This window comes from Dichotomopilus funicola (genome assembly GCF_033296635.1).
Source record: "Dichotomopilus funicola strain CBS 141.50 unplaced genomic scaffold C8A04scaffold_17, whole genome shotgun sequence".
Classification (NCBI taxonomy): Eukaryota; Fungi; Ascomycota; class Sordariomycetes; order Sordariales; family Chaetomiaceae; genus Dichotomopilus; species Dichotomopilus funicola.
In genome coordinates, this window is record NW_026944038.1 from 207,911 (window position 1) to 231,415 (window position 23,505).

General features: G+C 56.2%; 5 protein-coding genes across 5 annotated transcripts; 2 read left to right on the plus strand and 3 right to left on the minus strand.

The window, feature by feature from the left end:
- Positions 1–1,105: 1,105 nt before the first annotated feature.
- On the plus strand, positions 1,106–3,195 carry C8A04DRAFT_35953 (uncharacterized protein; the record flags this gene model as incomplete). The annotated part of the gene is made up of 4 exons (XM_062783356.1): positions 1,106–1,178; positions 1,334–1,403; positions 1,522–1,742; positions 1,823–3,195. The coding sequence occupies 4 exons, from the start codon at positions 1,106–1,108 to the stop codon at positions 3,193–3,195; spliced, it is 1,737 nt and encodes a 578-aa protein (XP_062638609.1).
- Positions 3,196–5,422: 2,227 nt separating this feature from the next.
- On the plus strand, positions 5,423–11,660 carry C8A04DRAFT_27001 (uncharacterized protein; the record flags this gene model as incomplete). Its single annotated transcript, XM_062780129.1, has 3 exons — positions 5,423–5,525; positions 5,638–9,656; positions 9,903–11,660. The coding sequence occupies 3 exons, from the start codon at positions 5,423–5,425 to the stop codon at positions 11,658–11,660; spliced, it is 5,880 nt and encodes a 1,959-aa protein (XP_062638610.1).
- Positions 11,661–12,276: 616 nt separating this feature from the next.
- Positions 12,277–14,120, minus strand: C8A04DRAFT_10849 (cholesterol 7-alpha-monooxygenase; the record flags this gene model as incomplete). The annotated part of the gene is made up of 2 exons (XM_062776735.1): positions 12,277–13,846; positions 13,903–14,120. 2 exons carry the CDS (start codon positions 14,118–14,120, stop codon positions 12,277–12,279), a joined length of 1,788 nt encoding a protein of 595 aa, XP_062638611.1.
- A 1,249-nt stretch (positions 14,121–15,369) lies between these two features.
- C8A04DRAFT_35956 (ubiquitin carboxyl-terminal hydrolase-domain-containing protein) lies at positions 15,370–19,666 on the minus strand (the record flags this gene model as incomplete). The annotated part of the gene is made up of 8 exons (XM_062783357.1): positions 15,370–16,496; positions 16,551–17,249; positions 17,338–18,002; positions 18,068–18,660; positions 18,718–18,844; positions 18,922–19,097; positions 19,238–19,345; positions 19,646–19,666. The coding sequence occupies 8 exons, from the start codon at positions 19,664–19,666 to the stop codon at positions 15,370–15,372; spliced, it is 3,516 nt and encodes a 1,171-aa protein (XP_062638612.1).
- Positions 19,667–20,307: 641 nt separating this feature from the next.
- On the minus strand, positions 20,308–21,409 carry C8A04DRAFT_27004 (mitochondrial carrier domain-containing protein; the record flags this gene model as incomplete). Its single annotated transcript, XM_062780130.1, has 2 exons — positions 20,308–20,356; positions 20,451–21,409. The coding sequence occupies 2 exons, from the start codon at positions 21,407–21,409 to the stop codon at positions 20,308–20,310; spliced, it is 1,008 nt and encodes a 335-aa protein (XP_062638613.1).
- Positions 21,410–23,505: the final 2,096 nt, after the last annotated feature.

A 23,505-nucleotide genomic window follows, 5' to 3' on the forward strand; every position in this document is an offset into this window, starting at 1 on the left:
GAGCGAGGCTAGTTATGGGAGTAAATTCCAAAAATTGATATCGGTCTAATTAGCTTTGGCCTGGGCCGCAGGCCAGACTCGCGCCTAAGTTCCTTTCGTGTCACGGGCAGCTTATTTCTCGTTCATACATGATTGGTGGTGAGATTTTCAGACAGTGGGTGCCATCTTCCGGCTTCGAAAACCTTGAGGCCATACGTCATCCACGCGCGTTCTGTGTCGGGCAGCGTGAAGTCCAGCTCTCTTGCAGGGCGTATCTGCCAGGAACGGCTTAGCCCGCCAGCGGGGCTCCCTTCTGGAAGGCTTGGCGACAGCTCTCGTCAGGTCTCTCAGCTCCGCGCCACACTCTCGTGAGCATTCCAAGTTGCACAGTTGGACAGGGAAACGGGAATTCCAGGGTCGCCCCCCGCAGCCGAAATAAAGCTGCATTCTCGGAAATATTTTGCTTAATACTCCAGGAGCGAACATTGGGAGAGTCCCGGTTGACCAACACCCCTTGCAACTTGTCTCGACGCCCCTTTCCTTCTCAAATTCGCCTTCCACTGAACCCCTTCGTTGTGTTAAATCATCCAGTGTCGATCCACCTCGGAACACACCAATTTGCGCCCGACTCCAGCGGTGCCTTGTGTGCGAACTTTCCCCCCTCATTTTCGCCAACTAAGGTTCTTAGTCGTATTGTCTTCGGCCCTTCAAAGCAACATCACATCAGCTCCTAAGAACCTAAGTTGCGAACATATAAAGCTTCCGCCAACCCTACTACCAATTCCATTCAATTCTTATATTGCATCTATTCTTCAAGCTGTCTATAAACGAATCACATTTCAGTCCATAAGTCACCCACCACGAGAACATCTGCTGCGGGCCCCAGTGGCACGCGGCCTCTGAAGACAAAGGTCGCCGAGTAAAGAGCGGGACGCCGCCCCAACCGCCGAGCACAGCAACACGCAACGCAACGCAAGCGCACCTCCACTGCACCTAGATCTCCATTCTTTGCGACGCTCCCGGCCGACGTTCCCCTTTTAGCCACCGCACAACACCGCCACCGTCACCGTCCACCGCAAGTCCGATCGCAGCGGCTCTCGCGCCAACCCCCCCAACCGGCGTCAACATGTCGAAAGTCATTCGTAGTGTCAAGAATGTCACTAAGGGCTATTCCAATGTCCAGATCAAAGTGCGCGATGGTGGGTCATCAGTCTGTCACGTTTCGCAAATGATTGCGCGAACTCCCCCCGGCTGCGCTGTGCCGCCGCAACAGCACCCCGCAGCCACAAACCCGGATTTCTTATCCAGCGCGTCAACAAGACGAGGGCTTTTTACTGACGGCGCGGACGTACAGCGACAAGCAATGATCCATGGGGCCCGACGGGGACGCAGATGAGCGAGGTCGCTCAGATGACCTTTAACTCGTAAGTTGGCATGCATGTACCTCGGGACGCATTCGAGGGGCGTCATGGTTGCGCGCGGCGTCCACTGCCGTGGTTTGTGGAACCCAATGTATGCTAACATCTCCGCCTTGCTGCTTAGATCAACCGAGTTCTACGAGATTATGGATATGATCGATAAACGTCTCAACGACAAGGGCAAGAACTGGCGGCACGTGTTGAAGGCGCTCAAAGTTCTCGACTACTGCTTGCACGAAGGGTCGGAACTGGTCGTCACTTGGTCCAAGCAAAACATATTCATCATCAAGACGCTGCGCGAGTTCCAATACATCGATGAGGATGGTAGAGACGTTGGTCAGAATGGTGGGTTACCTCAAGATTCCGTTAGCTTCTGCTAGACGCGTGGAAAGGGACAAACCAGCTAACCATGTGTGTTACGTCAGTTCGTGTTGCGGCAAAGGAACTCACCTCCTTGATTCTGGACGAGGAGAGGCTGCGAGCCGAACGAACCGATAGGAAGTCGTGGAAGTCGCGTGTCAATGGTTTGGAGGAATTCGCGCCTCAACAGAGCCATGGTGGCCGAGCGGAACAGTCACGGCAGCGCAACCGGCCGCAGAACGAAGAAGAGGACGCAGAGTACCGACTAGCCATTGAAGCTAGCAAGCACCAAGAGGAAGAAGACAGGAAAAAACGGGAGAGCCGGGCGGCCGACATCGACGACGACGACTTGGCAAAGGCCATTAAGCTCAGCCAAGAGGAGGAAGAGAGGCGTCGGCGGGAGCTTGAGGAGAGCAACGCGAGCGTTCTGTTCGACACGAGCGAACCTTCTCAGACCAGCCAGCCCCAGTTCACCGGTTTCAACCAGGGCTACCAGCAAGGAAGCGCGGTCGATTTCTTTGCGAACCCGATCGATCAGAGCCAGATGCAAGCGCAGCCAACGGGCTACGTGAACAATGCTTATACGGGTTTCCAGGCGCAACCGACCGGCTACCCGAACGGCTATAGCAACGGATTTGGCCAACCACAAGGAGCCTTCGATCCATTCGGCCAGCAGCAGCAACAGCAGCCCCAGATCCAGCAAACCTTCCAACCCCAACCTACTGGCTACAATCCTTACCTTCAGCAGCAGCAACAGCAACCACAACAGTTCCTCCAGCCTCAGGCCCAGGAGCCGGGTCTGCAACCCGGTAGTAACAACCCCTGGGCCAGCAACAACAGCAGCCCGCAGTCGCTCAAGCCCACGCCAACTGGCTCCAACAACCCCTTCGCCCAACGCCCATCGACGGGATACAAGCCCCAATCAGCAAACCCGCTCGGCAGCCTCCCAGAGCAAAAGACGCTCGCTACCTTCCAACCCCAGCAACAGCAGTCCTCCTCCCCCTTCGGCGGCAATTTCCAACAACAGCCCCAACCGCAGCAACAACAACCTCAACAGCAGCAACAACCGCAAAAAGAAATGTCCGAGCACGAAGCCCGCCTCAACGCCCTCCTCGCTACTGGCGATGGTCTCGACACCTTCGGCAACACCGGCAACCTGCGTATCCCCGCCCAGCACACCGCCCCAGGCGTGTTTGTCAACAGCGCCGGCGCCAACCTCAACCGCATCAACGCCGATGCCACCGGCAATAACCCCTTCCTGCGGCAGCAGTTCACCGGTATGCCGTCTGTCTCATACCCGCAGCAGCAACAGCAGGGCGGCCAACAATTGCCCGCTGCGACAGGCCCAGCTGGGGTGAACAACCCGTTTGCGGCGAGGGGTGGGGGTGCTGGACAGCAGCAGCAGCAGGGAGGTCAGGGGGATTTGATTCAGTTTTAAGGAACTGGAGGGTTGAAGATGGCGCGGGCAGAGACAATTACGGGATAGCGAAGGTCTGAAGAAGGGTTGTAGTGGATGGAAGGGGGGGTAAGGAGGCGGTGTATTTGATCCAGATTTCCAAGTGCACTGATAGAATGGTTTCGTTGGTCGGAGAAAACAAGTCTGGCGGGTTTAAGGATTGGTTCCACGGGGTTTTCAAAGATAACTCAGCCCGTAGGAAGGAGGTCGCAAAGGCTAGTGTCTGTGTGCCAGCCGACCTAGTTGGTGCAGTGCGGTATGGTGTAGGGCGGCCTCTTCTTCTCCGTTCAAGGCCCTACTACCTAGGTACTTACTTCTTTTTGTCTCTCGGTTTTGCCGGTGTTGGCAGGTTGAACCTAAGAAAGTTTCATCTCATCCTGCGTCCTGGTCACTTTTTTACAACAGCAACCTAAACTGCCTTCTTTTTTTTTTCTTCCGGTCTGGCCGAATCTTTTTGTTTTGTGGAAGCCGGCGGTGTTTTTATGCAGATAGGTTGAAAATGTACAAATTACAAAAGACGCCTTTTAAGGGGTTTGAAGAAAGTTTTTTGGAACTCATGAGCGAGGGATACCATGGTATACCGTTCCGTGGATTCTCTAATCCAAGAGTTGTCCTGGTATTGATCGTGAAATAGACGATGCGACCCGAATCATTCCAAAAAGGGGACCAGGTCACTGTTGTCTTGTGTCTGCTGGATCGTCTCCGCCGACCAGTGTAGACACGGGTCCGGGTTACGTTGGGTACATCTGTTAGTGGTCGTCAGAGGTTGGCAGAGCACAGGGGAGAGAGAAAAGAAGAAGGGAAAAGAAAAAATGGCGTAGTTCTACAACAAAGCCTAGAATGTTGAGTCTAAGATTTGTATTACTATGTATGTGTCGTGGTTTAGTTGGAAATTTATAAATTCACCAGTAAAATGGTAATAATTCATGACAACCAGCAGATGACTAAAACACAAGGTAAAAACTTGTTTGAACTCCCTCGGGTTCTCATTATTTTTGACATGTGTGGGCGTATGTGAGAGATACAGGGGGTAATCATCAGCCACTTAGATATTGACAGCTACGTTGCTTAGATATACACATATACAGCAATAAGCATCGTTTATAGTTAGTTTCCTGACAACTTTAGCGATGACTACTTGAACCGGCGAGCGGCATGGATCACAACGGCCAAAAGCAGAAAAGGGGGGCGGTGAAAATTATCGAAACTAGCTAGGAACTCTGGGAGGAAAGAAATATATATCGTTGTGCACTGCAAATTTCGTTCTGCTGTGGGTGTTGGACACGAGTGTTGAGGTAGGCGTCTTGCCGTGCAACCTTAGCTGTGACTCGACAGTGGTCTGCCCACTGACAGCTGCGAATTCTTGCCGAGAACAGAGAGGGCATCCAGGGCGCTTGTGGTGGCTTTCCGATTTGCGCATTCCTGCAAGGCAGACAGCGAACATTAATCAGCTGGTCGCGGTCGCGGGCCCACGTGACCGCTTTTGGCGGCCTGCTCGCAGTCAGGCTGGCGCTTAAATACCGTGGGCACGCCCTCAGGGCCGGTCCAGGTTGCTTGTCCATTCTTGCCATCCTTTTGTAACTCTGCACCACACATTACGTAGCTAGGAACCTGGTACATAAAAGCTCCTTGACAATCCCAGAGCTTGACCGTCTGCCTGCCCACCAGAAACCTTTCTCTGCTGCAAACGTGAAGTGACTGCGAGGTTCCATCTTGTTGGTTTCGCTTGGTCTGTGCTGTGCTTGGAACCGTTTCCCGCCCTGCCACTGCTTTTTCGCGATCGACCCTCCCTCTTACCCCCCAAAAAGTCACTGCGTGATCTCATTGGCCGGTAATTTGAGCTTGGACCACATCGTTGGGCAAGCTCAAGGGGAAGCCCGGGCCGCCAGTCACCTTTCGCGAGCTGACAACTTTCGCCTTCGTCGCGACCGAACAAACTTTTGCAGGGGAAACAACGCGGTGCCGTTCCCAGCGCAACCATTCTGCCGCGCGACCCGTGGGCGAGCTTTAAGTTTAATTCTTTCATTTCCCCAGCTTGTTCTTTCTTTCAATTCCGCAAAGGAACCGATTAAGGTTCGGGGTTTTCACGCGCCACGCGCCACGCGGGATCGCCCTCGCGCCTATTTTTTCAACCTCCCGGCCCGACATCGATTTCGTTTTCGATTTTTTCTCCGTCATCCGTCAACCACCCCCATAATCATCGCCAACCATGGCGTTCGGGTTTGGCGGCGGCGGCGGCTTCGGCCAAAACAACAATAACAACAATCAAGCCGGCGGGTTTGGTGGATTTGGTAATACAACCGCGACGCCAGGTATGTCTCTTTTTCTCTTTTTCTATCCGCTGCTTTTGAACGACATCTCGCCCCTCCCCAAAGCGATCTTTCTTCGCTCGTGAGTACGACAAGGAACTAACCTTTTACATAGGGTTCGGCTCCACTGGCAACAATGCATTCGGCGCAGCAAACAACGCAAATACCACTGGAGGCGTGTTTGGCGGTGGCGGCAATGCTGGGTTTGGGGGAGGCAACGCAGGCGGCTTCGGGGCCGGTGGTTTTGGGGCCAAACCTGCCTTCGGCACACCGACTACTAGTAGCGCTACACCAGGAGGACTCTTCGGCAGCGGAGCCACGACAGCGACAGCAAACGCCGGAGGATTCGGCGGTGGATTTGGCGCAGCAAATAACAACCCGAGCACGCCCTTCGGCGGCGGTGCTACTAACTCCCTCTTCGGTGCTGCGAAACCGGCCACGACTGGCTTTGGCGCCGGTAACGCAGGATTTGGTACCACTACCAATAGTGGTATGTTTGGTGGGGGCAACGCTGGTGCAGGTGGCTTTGGCGCTTCGGCCAACCCGGGCATCGGTACCAACGTCGGCGACCCTCCCGGCACGGGCGGTGTCCCGTTCGCCGCGACAGTGGAGAAGGAGCCCACCAGCAGCACGCAGAGCAACTCGTATCAGAACATCCTCTTCATGGACGCCTACAAGAAATTCTCGGCGGACGAGCTTAGGCTAGCAGACTACCGCCAAGGCAGGAAGACCGGAGGTACCGGTGGCACCGGGGCGTTTGGAGGCACCAACTTTGGCGCTGGAGGCAATGCTTTCGGGGCTAACCAGGGCAACGCTGGGTTTGGTGCTAACGCTGCTGGTGGTGGTGTGTTTGGGAACAACAACCAGCAAGCGGCGGGTGGGTTTGGCGCGGCCAACAACAACGCAGCGGGCGGCTTCGGTGCGGCCTCTGGAGGAGGCGGCCTCTTCGGCAACAAGCCCGCTGGTGGTGGGCTATTTGGGAATACCCCAGCTGCCCAGCCTGCTCAGACCGGCGGTGGACTCTTTGGTGGTGGTGGTGCTGCCTCGAATGCGTTTGGTGGTGGTGCTACTACTGGGAACGCCGGCTTTGGCGCCAACAACAACGCCGCGGGGGGTGGCTTGTTCGGAAACAACAACAACACTGCTGCCAAACCCGGCGGCTTTAGCTTTGGCAACACCGGCGCTGGCACCACTGGTGCTACCACGGGCAACGCATTCGGCGGGAATACCCTTGGCACGACGTCCGGCGGCTTTGGCGGACTCGGCGGCAACGCTGCATCGGGCGGTGGTGGCCTGTTCGGAAACGCCAATCAAAACAACACAGCTGGTGGCGGTCTGTTTGGAGGCCAACAACAGCAGCAACAACAGCAGCAGCAACCTGCTAACTCAGCATTTGGTGGAGGTGGTGGTTTCGGAGCGCAGACCCAAAACGCAGGTGGCGGCGGCTTGTTTGGGAACCAGGCACAGCAACAACAGAAGCCCGCCGGCGGCCTTTTCGGTGGCACGGCCACGACGAACGCGACACCCGGCGGTGGTCTCTTTGGTGGTGGTGCTAACACTGGCGCTACGGCCGGCTTTGGTGCAGCAAACACGGCACAAAACGCAGGGGGCGGCCTCTTCGGAGGAAACAAGCCGGCGGCCACTGGTGGTGGTCTGTTTGGCGGTGGTGCCACGAACCAGGCCGGCGCGACTGGTGGTGGACTCTTTGGCGGCCTTGGTGGTAACACCCAAACGCAGCAACCCCAACAGCAGGGTGGTGGTCTCTTCGGCGGACTTGGTCAGAGCACGCAAGCCAAGCCGTCTCTGTTCGGCGGCTCGACGACTGGGGGTGGCGGTCTCTTTGGTGGCCAGCCCGCACAGCAGCAGCAACAGCAGCAGGGCGGTGGTTTGTTCGGGACCACCAACAACCAGCAGCAGCCGCAGTTGGGCAACTCTCTCCTCGGGGCCTCGCAGGGCCAGCAGGCGCAGCAGCAGGCGTTCAACGCTAGTATCCACGACATCTCTGCGTATGGCGCCGCTACGCTCTTCTCGGGGCTTCCGGACGACAAGGTGCAGAACCCAGGCCCGTTGGCGACACCGCTGTCGGGCAAGTCCAAGGTGAAGAGCCGGTCGATTCTGCCCATGTACAAGTTGAGCCCGGCCAACGCCTCGCGCCTGGCTACGCCGCAGAAGCGCGGGTACGGGTTCTCCTACAGCGCGTACGGGTCGCCAGCCAGCCCGTCGAGCGCGTCCAGCACACCCGGCGGGTTCTCGCAGAGTCTCCTTCTCGCGGGCAACGCCAACCGCGGCCTGAGCAAGAGCATCTCGGCCAGCAACCTGCGGCGCAGCTTCAGCGTCGAGGACAGTATTCTCCAGCCGGGTGCCTTCTCGGCCAGCTCGGCCTCTCGCCTGGGTAACGGTAGCGGCCACAAGAAGCTGATTATCAACAAGGAGGTGCGGAACGACCTGTTTGTGTCGCCGACCCCGGAGAAGCTGGCTATTGAGGATGCCAGTGGCCCACGCAAGCTGACGAAGCGCGTGAGCTTCGATACCAGCACCGAGGCATCGACTCCCACCACACGACCTGCCGGCACGCTGGAGAACAGCAGCAACAACTCCGGCACCGACGAGCAGCAAACCAAGTCTAATGGCACCAGCAGCACTAACGGCACTAACGGCATGAATGGCGCCAAGTCGCCCTCTGTCACGGTTACGGCTGCCGCTGCGCAGGTTGAACCGGTCAAGGGTAATGAGCTGGCCATCGTTCCCGAGGAGGAGTCGCCGGTTGCTGTGCGCACCGAGAAGCAGTCTGGTAACGGTTCGTCCTCGGTCGAACCGGGCGGCTACTGGACATCGCCTCCGCTAGAGGATCTCCGGGCCATGAACCGGGTCCAGCGCCAGCGCGTTCCGGGCTTCATCGTCGGCCGCGAGAAGGTCGGCAGTGTTGCGTTCCAGGTCCCCGTCGACCTCAGCAACATCAACCTCGATGAGCTGTTTGACAACATCGTCATCCTGGTGCCCCGCTCGGCCACCGTCTATCCCGTCGCGGCTAAGAAACCCCCCGTCGGCAAGGGCCTGAACGTCCCGGCCGTCATCTCGCTGGAGCACTCGTACCCACGTGGTGGTCTCGCCACCGTGGGTCGCCGCCTCGAGCGCCACATTGAGCGTCTCAAGACGGCCATTCCCGACACCAAGTTTGTCAGCTACGATAAGGAGATGGGTGTCTGGACATTCTCAGTGGAGCATTTCACAACCTACGGTCTAGGTGACGACGATGACGATGACGATGACGAGACCGAAGCCGAGTCCGTCGGCGCTCGCGTCCGCGTCCGCAAGCAACAACTGCTCTCCCGCGCGGCCCCGGCCGTATCTGATGTTGTAGTCAAGAAGGACTCTAGTTCCCCTTCCAACCCCGACGACACATTCGAGTTCAAGCGTAGCCGGCGCGCGGTCCCGGGCGCTTTCGACGACGACGATGCCGCGCTGTCGGACATTGAAGAGGCTCCCCATGCGGACGCCGGTTTTTCGCGTCAACATCAACGTCAGGGTACGCTGTCGCCTGAGCCCCAAGATGCCGATGCCCCGCTGCCCTCGCGGGAATGGCCTGAAGATGAAAGCATGGCTGACGGACCCGATGATTACCAGCTCGAAGCCTATGAAGAGGGGTCTCAGCAGGGATCCGTCGTCGACGATGCCGGCTATTACAACAACAACGAAGCCTACGACTACCCCAACGACAGCTACTACGAGGCACAGGTCCCTGCTGGCATCATGAGGGCGCGCATGCGGGCGTTCAAAAAGTCGCATGCGCCGACGCGGATTGAGGTGACGGGTGGAGACGATTGGACGCAGATCTTGCAGGCGAGCGTGCGGGCGCCCAGGACGGTGGATCGGGCGACGTTGCGCGCGCTCAATGAGTCGGGAGCGGTCTGGGATGATATTGATGATAATAACAAGGAGAAGGGCCAGGATCAGGGCAGCCCTACTGCTGCCCGACAGAGGAGGAATGCGGCACCTGTTGTGCCGGATGGCGCGGGGTTTGCTACGAGTATCGATTTGATGAAGTCTCTTTTTGAGCAGGCGAAGGGGCCTGTTCCGTCGCCGCAGCAGAAGCAGCACCAGCAGCAGTCGTCGCCGGCGAAGGGTTTCGTGAAGGTTGGTGTCCCGCTCGCCTCCTACTAGTTTTCCCCTCTTGAGCTTCTTGGTCTTGCTTGGTCTTGGTCTTGCAAGTTTTGTGTGTTACGGGGGAAGGGGGACATTGTTTTTGTTTCCTGTTTCCTGTTTCCTGTTCTTTTTATTTAGCGTTCTACCAGGTTCTGCTCTGGTGTTGGACCTTTCTGTACCCGTACCCTTATGTAACTTTGTGAATACATATACTAAGATTGTTTTTTCTGCTTCTAGTGGCCTTACCAGCAACGTCCCAAGGTTGATCACCCGGAGGAGGGCCCCACCATTCCGCGCACCAACTGGGGTCCCAACGAGCTCCTCGTCACTGCTCACCTCGGCGAGCCTAGCCTGCAGCCTGTCGATGGCGACAACTTGGCATCTCCCACCGAGAAATCGTCGGCTGCGTCGCCTGAGAACTTGGCTCGTCTTCAGCACTACATCGACAGCGTGGCGGTTTGGGACGGTCAGCACCAGGTGGTTAACGTCAACGCTAACCAGGAGTTCCGCGACCTGGCCCAGGGGGATGTAGCTTGGGACCTAGCCTCGCTGCTGTTCGACGAAAACGGGTCTAAGCTGCCCGCGTTCTGGCGACAGTTGGTGTCGGAGGCCACCGACCGCGCGCTGGCGCAGCCAGGGCTGGGGTTTGAGGAGAAAGCAATCCTCGCGCTCGCGGGTAATCGCGTGGGCGATGCGTGCGGCCATCTACTTGCCGCGGGCAACTTCCGTCTCGCCACTCTGGTGTCGAATATCGGTTTACAGAACAAGGATATCAAGGCGCAGCTGTCGGACTGGCGCGAGTCGAATGTGCTGGCCGAGTTCTCGCCGGCGATTCGCGCGCTGTATGAGTTGCTGGCCGGTAACGCGAGCGTCTGCGTTGGGGTCAAGAACGTGCCGATCGAGAACCGGGTGGACTCGTTTACTATCTCGGGGCGCTTTGGGCTGGACTGGATGCGGTCGTTCGGTCTACGTCTGTTCTACACCACCGGCTCCACAACATCAACTACCAACGTAGCCGAAGCCGTCCGTTCATTCCAAGCCGACATCGAACAAGGCCGCGAACCCGAACCCGACAGCAGACTCTGGTCCCTCCTCAAAGCATTCGCCACGCAAGACTTCGACTGGGCCGACAGCCCCCGGCTCGGCTGGCTCATGACCCGCGCCATCTACGCCACGGGCAAAGTCTCCTTCGGCCAGGACGCTGCGGAGAAACTCGACATGGCATCGCTGTCTTTCGCTTCGGCGTTGACGGTCCACCCGCACTGCCACTGGGTCCCGGCTACATTTGTGCTGCTGCAGTTGTCTGATGCTGCCTCGCGCGAGGCGGCTGTGCGGGACCATCTTGGGAGACATGCCCATCGTATCAGCGCTCCGCCGCGGAATATTCCCAGCAACAACAAAACCAACGGCGACGGAAACAAAGAAAACACATTCACAGCCCTCCTCACCCTCGGCGTCCCCCCGCCCTGGATCTGGGAAGCCAAAGCCCTCGACTTCCGCGCCCGCGGCGCCTCACAGCATGAGTTTTTGGCACTTGTCTGGGCTGAGAACTATGTCGAAGCCCACGCGGCATTTGTCCACCGTGTTGGTCCAGACCTGGTCATTGCGCGGTCTTACACCCGGTTGTTCCGTTTCGCACAGCTGTTGTACAAAGTCCGGGATCGGATTCCAGGGTGGAAGAGCGGTGGCGCGGTGGTGTTCTTGTTATTCCCCATGGCTCGGGTCCAATCTCCCCAGAATGGTCCTGCTACTACTACCGGGAAGGGTGGGAAAGGAAGGGTGAGAGTAGTAGACAAATTCGACGAACAACTACTCGACGGGCTGGTCGCATTGCGCGCGGAGACGCATGGGGATATCAGGCAGGAGGCGGCGATTGCGGATATGGCGGAGGAGTTGATTCGGTGTCGCGGGGGGGATGCGAGGTTGTTTGGGCTGTTGCCGGGGGATGTGAGGGGGAGGTATGTGAGGGCGCAGGCTTTGGAGGGGATTCGTTAAGCACTTCTTGAGGAGAGATATGAGAAATGGGTAGGGGAAATGGGTAATGGGCTGGGTGGATCTGGTTTTGGGTTGGACGCTTTTATCGGGAGGTTGTATTACGAGGGAAGGAAAGGAATGGAAAGGGAGTGAGGGTGGGTGGACTGTGCAGAGGACTGGACAATAACAGACTGAGCAGAGGACTGGACAATAACAGACTGAGCAGAGGACTGGACGATGTCAAGGGCAGAATGGCTAGTGGGAGACTGGATGGTTGGAGGTGGAAGACTGTAGGATGCGGTGGTTAAGTGTCATGGCCGGGTATTTGTAACAAGGTTGTCTTGTATGGTGTGTATTGTAGGTAGTTAAATCACGTTGACTCGTCTTTCTCGTGCGTGTGTAAGTGTGTGTATGTATGTATGGTACGTATGTGACATTACAGTAGACCCCTATTAAAGACCTCTCGCATTATCCGGTCTAGTCCCCCTTACCCACATCGTACCTTCCCTGAGATACCTGCAACTTCCAGTACCAGAGATTCCCAACAAATACTCCACTATCGTAGACTCCCAACAAAAAGCAGCCTCATCACACAACTCCCCTCCATACGTCGACATACAGACCCCAGACCAACAAACTAAGCAACAAGCCCCCACCCCCTCCTCCTCATCCCCTTCCTTACCCTCACCTTCACCATCACCGGCCTCTTCGGCTCCAACACATGCACAGGCAACACCCCGTCTTCCTTCCCGGGCACCACAATCTTGTTTGTGTCGGCCCCCTCTATCTCAAACGTCCCCGCGATCACAGCCACAAACGCCTGGATCGTGGCCGTCGCAAAGTGTCGGCCTGGACAGAGCGTTTTACCCCCGCCGAAGGCGCGGAAGGAGGCGGGGTGGATTTGCTTTTCGGGCCCGTTTCCATTCCCATTCCCATTCCCATTCCCATTCCCGCTACCGGAAATAGAAGAAGACGGTGGTAAAAACCGCCCCGGCCGAAAGGCACGTACATCATCCCCCCAGATCCGTGGGTCATTGTGGATGGTGCCGCCTGAGATTTGGACGACGCTTTGCGCCGTGAGGTGGTATTGGGTTTGGTAGATATAGTCTGAGCTGGGGGAGGATGATGATGATGGGGCGGAGAGGGTGGTTGATTCGGTGACGAGGCGCGTGGAGTAGGTGTCGGAGTTGTGGCGGAGGGCTTCGCGGAAGAGCGCGTTTAGGGTTGGGGAGGCGGTTTTGAGGGTGGTTAGGGAGATTGTGGGGGTGTTGGTTTCTGTGTTGGTCCCTGAGTTGGTGGTATTTTCGTTGCTAGTGGTGTTGGCGATGGTGTTGAGGTTGAGTTCGGCACGAACGGCCGAGAGAAGGTTATCATCACCCGTAGTTGTGTCCGCAAACAGGTACAGGACCATCCAAAACGTTGTCGTCGCGGTATTCACAATCCCCGCGAACAAAAACGACAGCTCCGACCGCGCGACCGCCCGCATCGTCCACCCATGCCGCAGCGCAATCTCGATCCGCCGCTGCACAATCCCGGCCGCCCCTTTCCGTCCTTCTTTCTCCAGATACTTCCCCTCGAGCAGATACCTCTCCAACGCAGCCACCAACGCTTCTCGCCCGCGGTACGCCCGCCTTGCCGTCACAGTCGGCCACACCCCCATCAACAGTGACCCCAACCCATGATCAAAATCCCAAAACGCCGCTTCCAACCCAGGGTCCAGCGCAATCGGGTTCTCCTCGCCATACAACAACTCCGCCGTGGCCACCGTCACAAAATGCCGTATCCACTGCATCAGATCCAGCACCACCCCGGGATCCCTATCCCCCTTTTCTTCCTCAGCGGATGGAATCGACGAAGGGAAAGTCTCCTTCACGAACCCCTCAACCACCCTCGCCAACCCCTCCGCGACCCCTAAACTCAACCCCGCCAATTCCTCCCCCGGCCCCAACGCACCATACACAAGGTCATGCACATCGGCCAAAAACCCCCTTGGCATCCCAGGACCCGGATCCAGATCCCGCTGGACGATAGCCACAGTAGCGTCGTCCAGGCCCAGCACGCGCTGGGTGATGCGGGGGACGAGAGGGGTAAAAGATAGGGTACGGGCCGCGCGCTGGACGGAGGTTGCTAGGGCTGGGTCGGTGACTATGTAGAGGCGGGAACGGGGGAGAGGGAGGGTGAAGAGGGGGTGGGATTTTTGTTTGAGGCTGGAGATGTGTCAGTATTCCTGTCTCTGTTTTGGAGAAAAAAGGGGGGGGCATACCCCAGATTCTTGACATATCGCCCTCCGAAAATGGCCATTCCCAAAACATGGCCCACGAACGGAATCGCAGACGGGACGATGGGTGGCTCGTCAGGGTGGGTTTTGACCAGCTGCCATCGGTAGAGGAGGAAGTAGGTTGTGAGGAGGAGGGTGATGGTTGTGACGGTTGTGGGGTGCTCGGCCGCGAGGGTGGTTGCGAGGGTTAGGAGGGAGGGCATTTTAGGGGTATAAGAGGTGTGTTTCGATTATTGAAGTAAGTGCCGGAGTGTAAGAACCGTGGAATTTGAATGAAGATTAGGGTGGAAATAAAACAATAAAATAATATTCGAGTGCTCTTCAAACACAAGCGGAATCCGTTTGTTTTATTCGGAAATTCCCAGCTTGAACACCCATCAATCAACCCCTGAAATGCGTGGTTGTGATGTGAAGGTGAGGGTTCATATTCACCAAGACCGAATCACTGTCGACCTCTCACCTGACCCCTTTTAATCAAAGTTACACGCGTCCCTGATCCGCTAATTGTATTATTACTAAGTGCCCGTCTTCCAGTCACTGTAACCAGACGTTACATCGGCGAATCAGACGTCAGTTCTCACTTCTCGACTTCCCTAACCTCTCCCGGAGTAATACAGCCCTGAAGGAGAAAGTTACTGAGGGTTGTGTAAGAGGTTAAGGTAGCAAGGGTAGGTAGTTTTGCTGCTGAAAAAGAAAGATTATTGAACGCAACACCGCTAGAAAAGGGGTAAGCTCGGAAGTCCACCATTTGCCCGCCCGAGACGTGGAAATTACCCGTGGGTACCTCCCGTGGAGCTAGGAACCCGTAACCCATTTGGGTACCCATATGGGTTGGATCCAGAGATACCCAGAAATATGGGTAATGGTCGGGTTGTAATGTAACCGAACTGTAACCATCGCTGTAACCACCTTATAGATAGGTGCGCTGGGTTCAACGCCTTATGTTCGATCATCACCACTGAATTTACACTACCTAATGACTCCGGGTAACCATCTAGCCAAATCAACAACCGATACTATAGATGGGTCTAACCTAACCCGAACCCAAGAAGCTGGGTTCCTACCCATAACCCATAACCCAACCATACCCATCAAGGAACTGCCCACCTATTCGTATGGGTGTATGGATACCTATGGGTGGGTGATTCCCGTGTCTGAAAGAGCCATTGTACTTCGTACCAGTAAGTTGATGATCGATGGTTACATGGATGGTTACAGAGATGGTTACCCCGGCCCGGCCCTTCCAGCACTCGAATCTGCCCGAACAATCAAGTCTTACGGCCAAGAACATCAGTTATACCGTACGGAGAAAGGCCCTTCCCAGTGACTTAAGAAAACTCGTTCCATTTTTATCGTAAAGTAAAAACTCGCTGCCTGCTCGCTTCACCAAAACGCACATCTATCCTTTCCATCCTTCCATCATTTCCACTTCCCACGACCTGACAGTCAACCCTACTTCGGCAAAGGTGACCCCTTCCCCGGCGTAAACACATTCACCACCCCAAACGGCGTCCCACCCGCGCCCGCCAGCCCAACCGCCTTACCAGCCGGTGTAACAGGCTCCGGGGGAACAGCCTCACCCCCATCACCACCACCATTCCCCTCCACACCCCCCGTCCCCTCCGCCGGCGCCGTAACAGGTGGCGTATCCGTCCGCTGAATCACTTGGTCCTCCTTCCGGGGCGGTTTAAAATTGGTCGCCCGCCCCGCCTTGTAGATATCATCCAACATGGCCTCAAGGATCCCCGCGTCGTCAAACTCGAGGTATTTCCGGTACAGTTTGAGGGCTGTGCGCGCGTCTTCGATAGAGTCGTGCGTCTCGAGCTGGATGTCTTCTTTGAGGAGATACCATGCAAGGAAAGCGAGGGAGAGCTTGCGCAGACGTGACTTGAGGTAGAACACCTGGATTGTGTCGATTACTTGCGCCTGTGGGACTTGGATGTTGATCACGCGGAAGTCTTGCCGCAGGCCGTGGCCGAGGAATTTGCAGCCTAGGTTTAGGAGGACCCAGAGTTTTTTGTAGGCTATTTTGAGGGTTACCAGGTTGTGTCTGGTGGTGCGCGGGTCGAGGTCCCCAGCTGTGATACCGGAGTATAGGGTGAGGTAGTCGACGACTGGCTCGCGGATGGCGATGTAGTCGTCGATGAAGGCCTCGCCTTCGTGCTCGCCTTGGCCGCGGACGACGGATACTCGCGCCAGAGCGTGCGACATGGGCCGGATGGTCTCCCGCTCGCCGTCCGAGTTCATCTGGATTTCGGGTTGTTTCAACGACACGAATTCTGTGTCGAGTCCGATAATCGTGTCAGGGCCGGGGCGCTCGCCCGGTTGTTCGAGCACCCGATAAGTCTTCGCGTCCGAGTGGGGTGTCCGATCCTGATACAGGATCGACGTGTCGAGCTGGGTCTTCCAGTCCGTGTTCGTCGTGTTGTTGGCCGCTTTGACCTGGTACAGCAGGATAGAGGGCATCTTCCACGTCGCGTTGAAGGTCAGGGCTTCCGTAGCTGAGATTGGCCGCACCGAGAAATCATTGAACAAGTGCCACTTGCTCTCGGCCGGCGGTGTAGGCTCGGCATGTGCCACTGAAACCGTTAGTGAATCGTATTATCACCTCTTGTTTCTCCAAGCGAACTTACCGTTGATAATTCCCACTAGATGCGTCTTCTGGGGCGCGCTGCTCTCAATATTGACCACCATCCCGACCAAGGAATACACCGTGATATTGTGGATGCCCCTTTGGAGATGGAGCTTCAGGTCCTCGCCCTCAAAGCAAAAGAACTGGCCCTGGTCCACGATCACCCCAATCTCCTCCGGTAACCACCCTGGCGACGCCCACAGCCGCCGATGCTCCTGCGTGGATATCGCCGTATTCACAGCCAGAACCGCCGGGATGCTGTGTATTGTCTTGCGCATCTGCAGGTTCTGGTACCGCTGACACCGACTGCACCATCCCTTGGACGCCGTTTCCCTCTCAACACCCATCTTGAGTGCCTGAGAAAAGATGGTTTTGTGTGCCCTGCCACCTCTTACGGCGCCTTTGGGTGGAGGATACATCAAATCATTCACCTGCGCGGTGCCGGGGCGCGTAGTCTCGCTCCGGCAGTTCATGCACTTGATGGTGACCACGGCGGATGTGGCCAGAACGCGGGACGCCAAGTCGTCCGCAGTGGGCGGTTGGGGAAGTTGGAACAGCATTTGTTCGAGTCTGGTTGAGACCGGAGGGATGCTCCGGTACTCATGGTTAATCCTGTCGAACAGAAATCGGCTTAGGCCTTGGGACATTGTCGAGAGTGACGGCACGTGCGTCTCCTCTTCCAGCAGCCCGAGGGGAGCAGCTTCATACTGTTAGTTTCATCCAGTTCGAAATAGTTACGACTGTCTTTGAGAATAAAGGCAAAAAAAAAAAAAGATACGAAGACATACCTTGAGGCGTAGCACCTAAAGCCTTGAACAAGTTTGTTGCCTGGCATGTGGAACCCTCCGCCTTCTCCAACATGTCGAAAACAAACCCGAGTTCGCACAACAAGCACAAGTCGCTCACACACGCCGTCGCGGCATGCTGGAGCGCCAGATTCCGCAAGAGCGGTGTGTAGTGCATGAGCTGCAGGAGAGAGTTGGCGTACGAGTTCGGGATGTGGTTCTCGAGACCCGCATACTGCGTCTTATTGTAGTATCCAAAGTCAAAGTCGTCCACCCCAAACTTGCTGTACTTGATCTCCAGATTCCGGTACATGGCCGGCGCTTCTGGCTTGAGACTGTCGAGTTCGTTAGACGGCGGCGGTTCCGCCAATTGCTCCGGCTTGAGTTCTGGTGTGGTAGTGTAAGACAAGGCCGATTCGCGCGCCTTCTCACTCAGGAATTTGGGCGGTTGTAAAGATGGCTTCATATTCACCCTCGTGTCTTCAACCTGATTGCGTCGTAGCCCACGAGTGTTTCTCCCATACAACCCCCATTCAGTCTGCTTGAGGGTGGACAGAAGAGCCGGGTCAAGCTGCACGGGCGGGCCGCCGACGTCAGAGATGATATCGGCGGGCCAGGCGGAGAACAGTTGCTCCCGATAGTAGGGCATTCCGACGGAGCTCAGGGGGCTGTCGACGAGTGTCAGCGGTTACCTAACACACACACAGATCCGAGGAAACGGGCAATTGCATACGTATCTGGAGACCAATCGAGCATCGGGGCGGACTCTTCGGCCTTGGGCATATCGATTGGTATCGCCATGTCGGTAAAGTGGAGTTTGGAGGGTGAACCCCAGAGGTGGATGTTGCACTCGTTGTCGGCCATGGCAAGCGCCTCGCCCGATGGCGCCATCTCAAAGAGGCTGATGACCGACATCACGTTCGCGTACCTTACATTACTGGTGTTGGGGTTCATAATATCAACAACGTGCATCTGGCCGTGTTGAGAGGCCACGATGCTGGTGGTAAGCATCCGTGGGTGCAGCCGCACGTGGGCGGCCAAGGGTGGAAACGGCATAGGCTTCATTGAAACCATGTTCTTCAAGTCGAAGACGTTGACGTACGGGTCGAGCATGTATGCTTGGGCGGCCTGCTGTTTGAGTGAGCCACCGCAAGTAACAATAAAATCGTTCTGGGCGTCCATGTCGTTGATGTAGGAGGCGTGGGCCTGCCAGCTCCGGACGATGTGGAAGGTTATTGGGTCAAGTAGATGAACGCTGCCATTCCTAGTCGCGGCGCATATATACTTGCTCTTTTTCATGATGGTGTAGTAATGTTCTGTAGGAACCTTGCTCTTGTTGTAAGCCACAAGCGGCCAACTCAGAACGAAAAAAGGGGAACCCACCTGCTTGACAATCTCCCCCTTGATCACGTCAATGACAAACATGGTGTTTTGAAAGCCAGCAACGACGATCTCGGAAGCACCCTTCGAGGTGAAGCTCATGCACTGCAAGTCTCTCATGTCGTCGTGCCTAGCCCCATCCGTCAGCACATCCCCGACAGCACCAACATCCCCCTATTGAACCGTTTAGAGTCATCACCACCATACCGGATATTCCATAGTGCCGGCCCCCTTCGCATAGCCATATGCACGCTCCTCGTGCCGAGAGCAATAATGCCCTTGTCATGGAACAGGAATTGTCGCACCGGTCCCTCACCGGAAGGGTGTATCTTGAATGCGGTGTACCGTTGTAGTTCGCGGCCGTAGAACGAGACCACGCGGCCCTAGTAAGGAGCAACGGTTGGTCAGACAAAAACAACAATGTCCTCCTCCAGCACCTTCCCACCTTCCCACCCACATCTCCAACCAAAGCCACCCCCGTGGGCGGCGTTGCGGTCTATTCCCCCCAGACAGAAGAACGTACTCGGTCGTTTCCCGCCCATAATAACTCGGCAATCGTGTCAAAGGCTAGCGTAGTGGCTGGTCGGGGGAAGTCATTGGAGCCGGGCGCCGGGAAGGCGATGCGGGTGACCTGCTCGGGGGTGGTGGCATCACACGGTTAGCTAAGCTGTGCGCCAGTCATAGACAGGTATGTATGTTGCAGAGGAAGCCCGGCCGTTAGGGTAAACGGTGGACGAGAGAGGGAGAAAGGTGAGGAATTGAGTCAGCCTTGGACCCTCTCTCGAAAAAGCCTACACCATCGCGGGGTTACGCGTCTATGGCGGCACACGGAGAAGCTCCCGTCATTGACTGCCCCTCGTTCGAATTGCCAAGATCCCCAATTGCAATCCAACCCAGGGGAAAAAACGGCAAGCAGAAACAGTAAACATACCTCGTCCCAGTCCGCATCCATGGCCGGCTTCCTGTCACATCTTCGACATAAAAGGGGAAAGAAAGAAGAGGAGGACAGAATGTCCTAGCACTGCTGCTTTGGTTTTGATAAGGCAGGTTGCTGTTCAGAGTGGTCTCCACTGTCGCCCGAATCGCATCCCCCTGGAACCATCAGCCTTGCAGTTTCAGTGGCTCTGTCCCGAGTTTGCGGGGGTGGGCCGGGAGCACCATTCACTTTTGTGCAATTCTATTGGCTGACGGAAAATTATTCTGCCGAGTTTGGAGAAGGCAGGCCAATCAATAAAGAGATCTATGAGTACAGCCCCATATTTATTTTCTATGTTCCGACGAGATGAGCCAAACTGAAAATGCAAAGAACCCTCAAAACACCTGCAGCAAGAAGCGGATGAATACAGCCTCCCAGCACCGCTAGGACGTTTGCCCGGCCATCGCTGGGCTATCTCATTCACAGGACCTATGGTATACCAATACTTGAACCGATTACAAAGAAATTCCGTGCCCATACTCGACGTAACCAAAGAAACCGTACCCAAACACCGCTCATAAAGACGAAGCGATACCGCACATACAACTTGACCAGTAACCCATAACCAAAAAAAAGCTATTGAATAACAGACGAATCCTAAAAAAGGCGTCATCAGTTTATCGAGTAATGAACCCGAGGTAGTCGGCCACGATCAACGTCACCATCCTGCAGGAAAAAGGAGGTCAGCGTCATTTTTCATCACACGCAGTCCACCCTCAACAAATTCAGAACAAGCATCAAGGCACGGGAGTCAACTTACGCATGCGGCGCAATGCGCACATAATACGTCCCAAACCCGCGATAGAACCTGAGGACACCCTCTTGCTTGGCCACCTTGGCAAAGCAATCCGCCATACCGGTGTACGGCAACTTGCCATCAGGCCCGCGACTCTGCTTCTGCAACCGTGTCTTGACAAAGTCGAACGGCAGCGAGAAGAAGCTGGCAAAGAAACCTGCCACGGCGCTGGCGCTCAGTGTGACACCGTTGGACGTCAGGTTGGTGCGCTCCTTCAACTGTGCCTTGGCCTCACTGAAGAAAGCGAGCTGGCCAAAGTTCAACGCCATTGCGCGCACCACCGTCGGCGCGGCGCCCGCCCACAACGCACCCACGCCCTCGGCTCGTGCGATCGACGTCAACGCATCCACGACGGACTTGTAATTCTTGCGTTCAGCTACTGGCTTGAGCCCGTCGCTCTGCATGCGGATCAGCGCTAGGTCCGCCGGGTTGCCGATCATGGCCGCAAGCCCACCCGCCGACAGACCAGCTGTTGCGCGCTCCTTGAAGCCAACGCTGGCTCCGTTGGATTTGGCGCGCGCGCTGAGGCGTCCCATGAAGGTGTCGAAAAAACCAAGGCGGGCGGTGGTGTAAACCGCCTGGCGTAGGAGACCCGCGGAGAGGCCGGTGTAGAGGTCGAGGGCCTTGCCACTGGCGAGGATCTCGCGGGTTACGGAGAGTGGCGTCGGCTTGGGCCCAGCTGCGCTGCCCTCACCGGCTAGTTGGATGCGCACCTTGATCATGTCGACGGGTTGGATCACTGTCGTGGCCACCATGCCGCTGATGCCGCCATTGATGAAGGGTAAAGCGGTTCGCATGAAGGGTGTGTGCAGAAAGTTGTTGGCGACGGCGGCGCCGTCGTTCTTAACGTTCTTGGCCGTCCCCATCATCTCGTTTCCTCTAGATCGCGCTGCTTCGGCCGCCTGCTTGATTGTGCCGGACATGATGGGTGATGAGAGGTATTCTTTGACTTTGAAGGACGTCTAATTGTTTAGAGGTCCAAACCCGAGAGGACGGAACAGCTGACCGCTCCAGTCCTTTTCTTTTCTTTTTTTTCGGTAGGACAGCCTCAGCACTTTTCGTGTCTCTCTCAACGCTCAACGTGCTGGGATCTCGCGCCTATCAAAATCCAGAAAACAACGTGTTAGCCTTTTGCTCGCTTTAACATCGGCTTTTGAATGTGGGTTTTCCCCCCCGGCCGGGCCGGGGGTCGGTAGGTAGGGAGGAAGTCGTTGAAACATAGCGCCTCATCCCGGAAGTCCCCATGGTCCGGGAGCTCGGTGGCCGGCATTGATGCCGTCCGGGTTTCCATCCCAGGGATTAAATAATAGCGGTGCGCGGAACCCTTGCTCCACTGACAGCACTCCCTTGAACCCGGTCCTCAACCTCAACCAGAAAATAGAAACAACCCAACAGACGGCTTAGCGTCGGAGAGGTTGGTTTCCATCCCCATACTCGAGGCCGGGAAACAAAACGGCCTAAGGAAGGGGCTTCGGAAAAGTTAGGAACGCCGGGAGGCTTCAAGCCGGTGGGGTCGCGGTCGGTTCAGTGGGCGTCCTTTGTGGTTCTGGAAGGGTGTCCGTGTGATTCGGCAATCGCAGCGGGGCGTCCACTGTGGGGCTTTCAGGCGGTTTCTCCAAGTTCCCGGCGCACGCGACGGGGTTCTGGGGAAAGCCGCCCGGAGATGGGGATGAAAGACGGGAGCTTGTCCTCTCATGATGTTCTTGGATCCCGAAATCAAAACGGGAGAGTAGAAACTTACTTTTTCAAAGGATAGAACCTTTCCTTTCCTTTTATCGAGATATTTTCAATCGCGCAGCCTCGCAGCGCGCGTTTGTACTGTCGCTAGGGTTTGATACCCTCTGTGACGTGGGTGGTTTGGGTTTGGGGTAACCGATGGAGGTCTCGGGCGTTTGCGGGGTCGCGTGCTCGGGGAGTTCGCAACTCGAGTCGCAGGGCAGACGTATGTTTCGTATAAAGGGAAAGACAACAGGGATGGGGAGGTGAAGAGGAGATGCTAGATAAATAAAGTAGATTGGAGAGGGGCCTATGGTAGGTTCCTAGAGAACCAAGTGTAGGTTAGGGTCTGAGGGTGGCGGGGAGCAGATGAATAAGTGATGCGGTTAAATAAGTTAGGATGGAGGAGGAAAAGAAAACGGGATCAGAATGGCCGAGGTCAAAGTTGCCTTGAACCGGTCAAAAGGGTTGCCAGCCAGCCGCCACGGACGTCAAGCAAAGTCCCTGCTTTTAGGTTGGATATTTCTGGCGGGTGACCTGCTCGATGATTTTCCCGTCCCAAGTTACATACGGCAGGTTCATCTCATGTGCTTCCCAGCGAGTGAGGGGTCGTACTCCCTTCCTCGGGCTTGCCCAGACCCCTCCCGAGCTCCCTTTGTGTTCCTGTCTCCCGTCTCTGCAGGTGGAATCCCATTGAAAATCAATGTGTGATTAAGTGACCGTTCTTACCCGGGCAGTCACTGCCCAGAGGTCCACAGCAATATGCAGTGCTTCGTGAGAATGATGCAACTCCAGACCCGTTTTATTCACAAGTCACCATCCACGATCCCTTCGAGTTCTTACACGAGTGCGTCCCGAGCTGGGTCCCCGGCGCGAACGTGTTGAAAGTAAGTAATGAAGGCAATTTGCTCAATATGTATGCACCGTTGTTTTACATTGGCACTAGAAGGGCGTGTTGATGGCACCGCATTAGTCCGGTCGTGTTTGATCTTTACCATCGACACCGGATAACGCTATGAACCGGATCAAACCGTCCCAGAATCGTTCCAACACGCTCCTAGTAGCATAATGTGAGAAATCCTCGCTCACGAACTGGACACGAAGAGCTTGGCAGGTCCACGGCAAGCGGATAACCGTAGGCCAATGTGGCCGGGAAGGAGGGGTGCTCAGAGCTAGGTACCTGCCTCGAGCTTGTCTCAGAGAGAGCTCCAGCTGCTCTTGCTGTTTTCGCTCCTATTCTTGCCGACTTACCCCTCCCTCTCGATGGCTTTGGCCAACCCAGGACCGCCCATCCACGGCAATC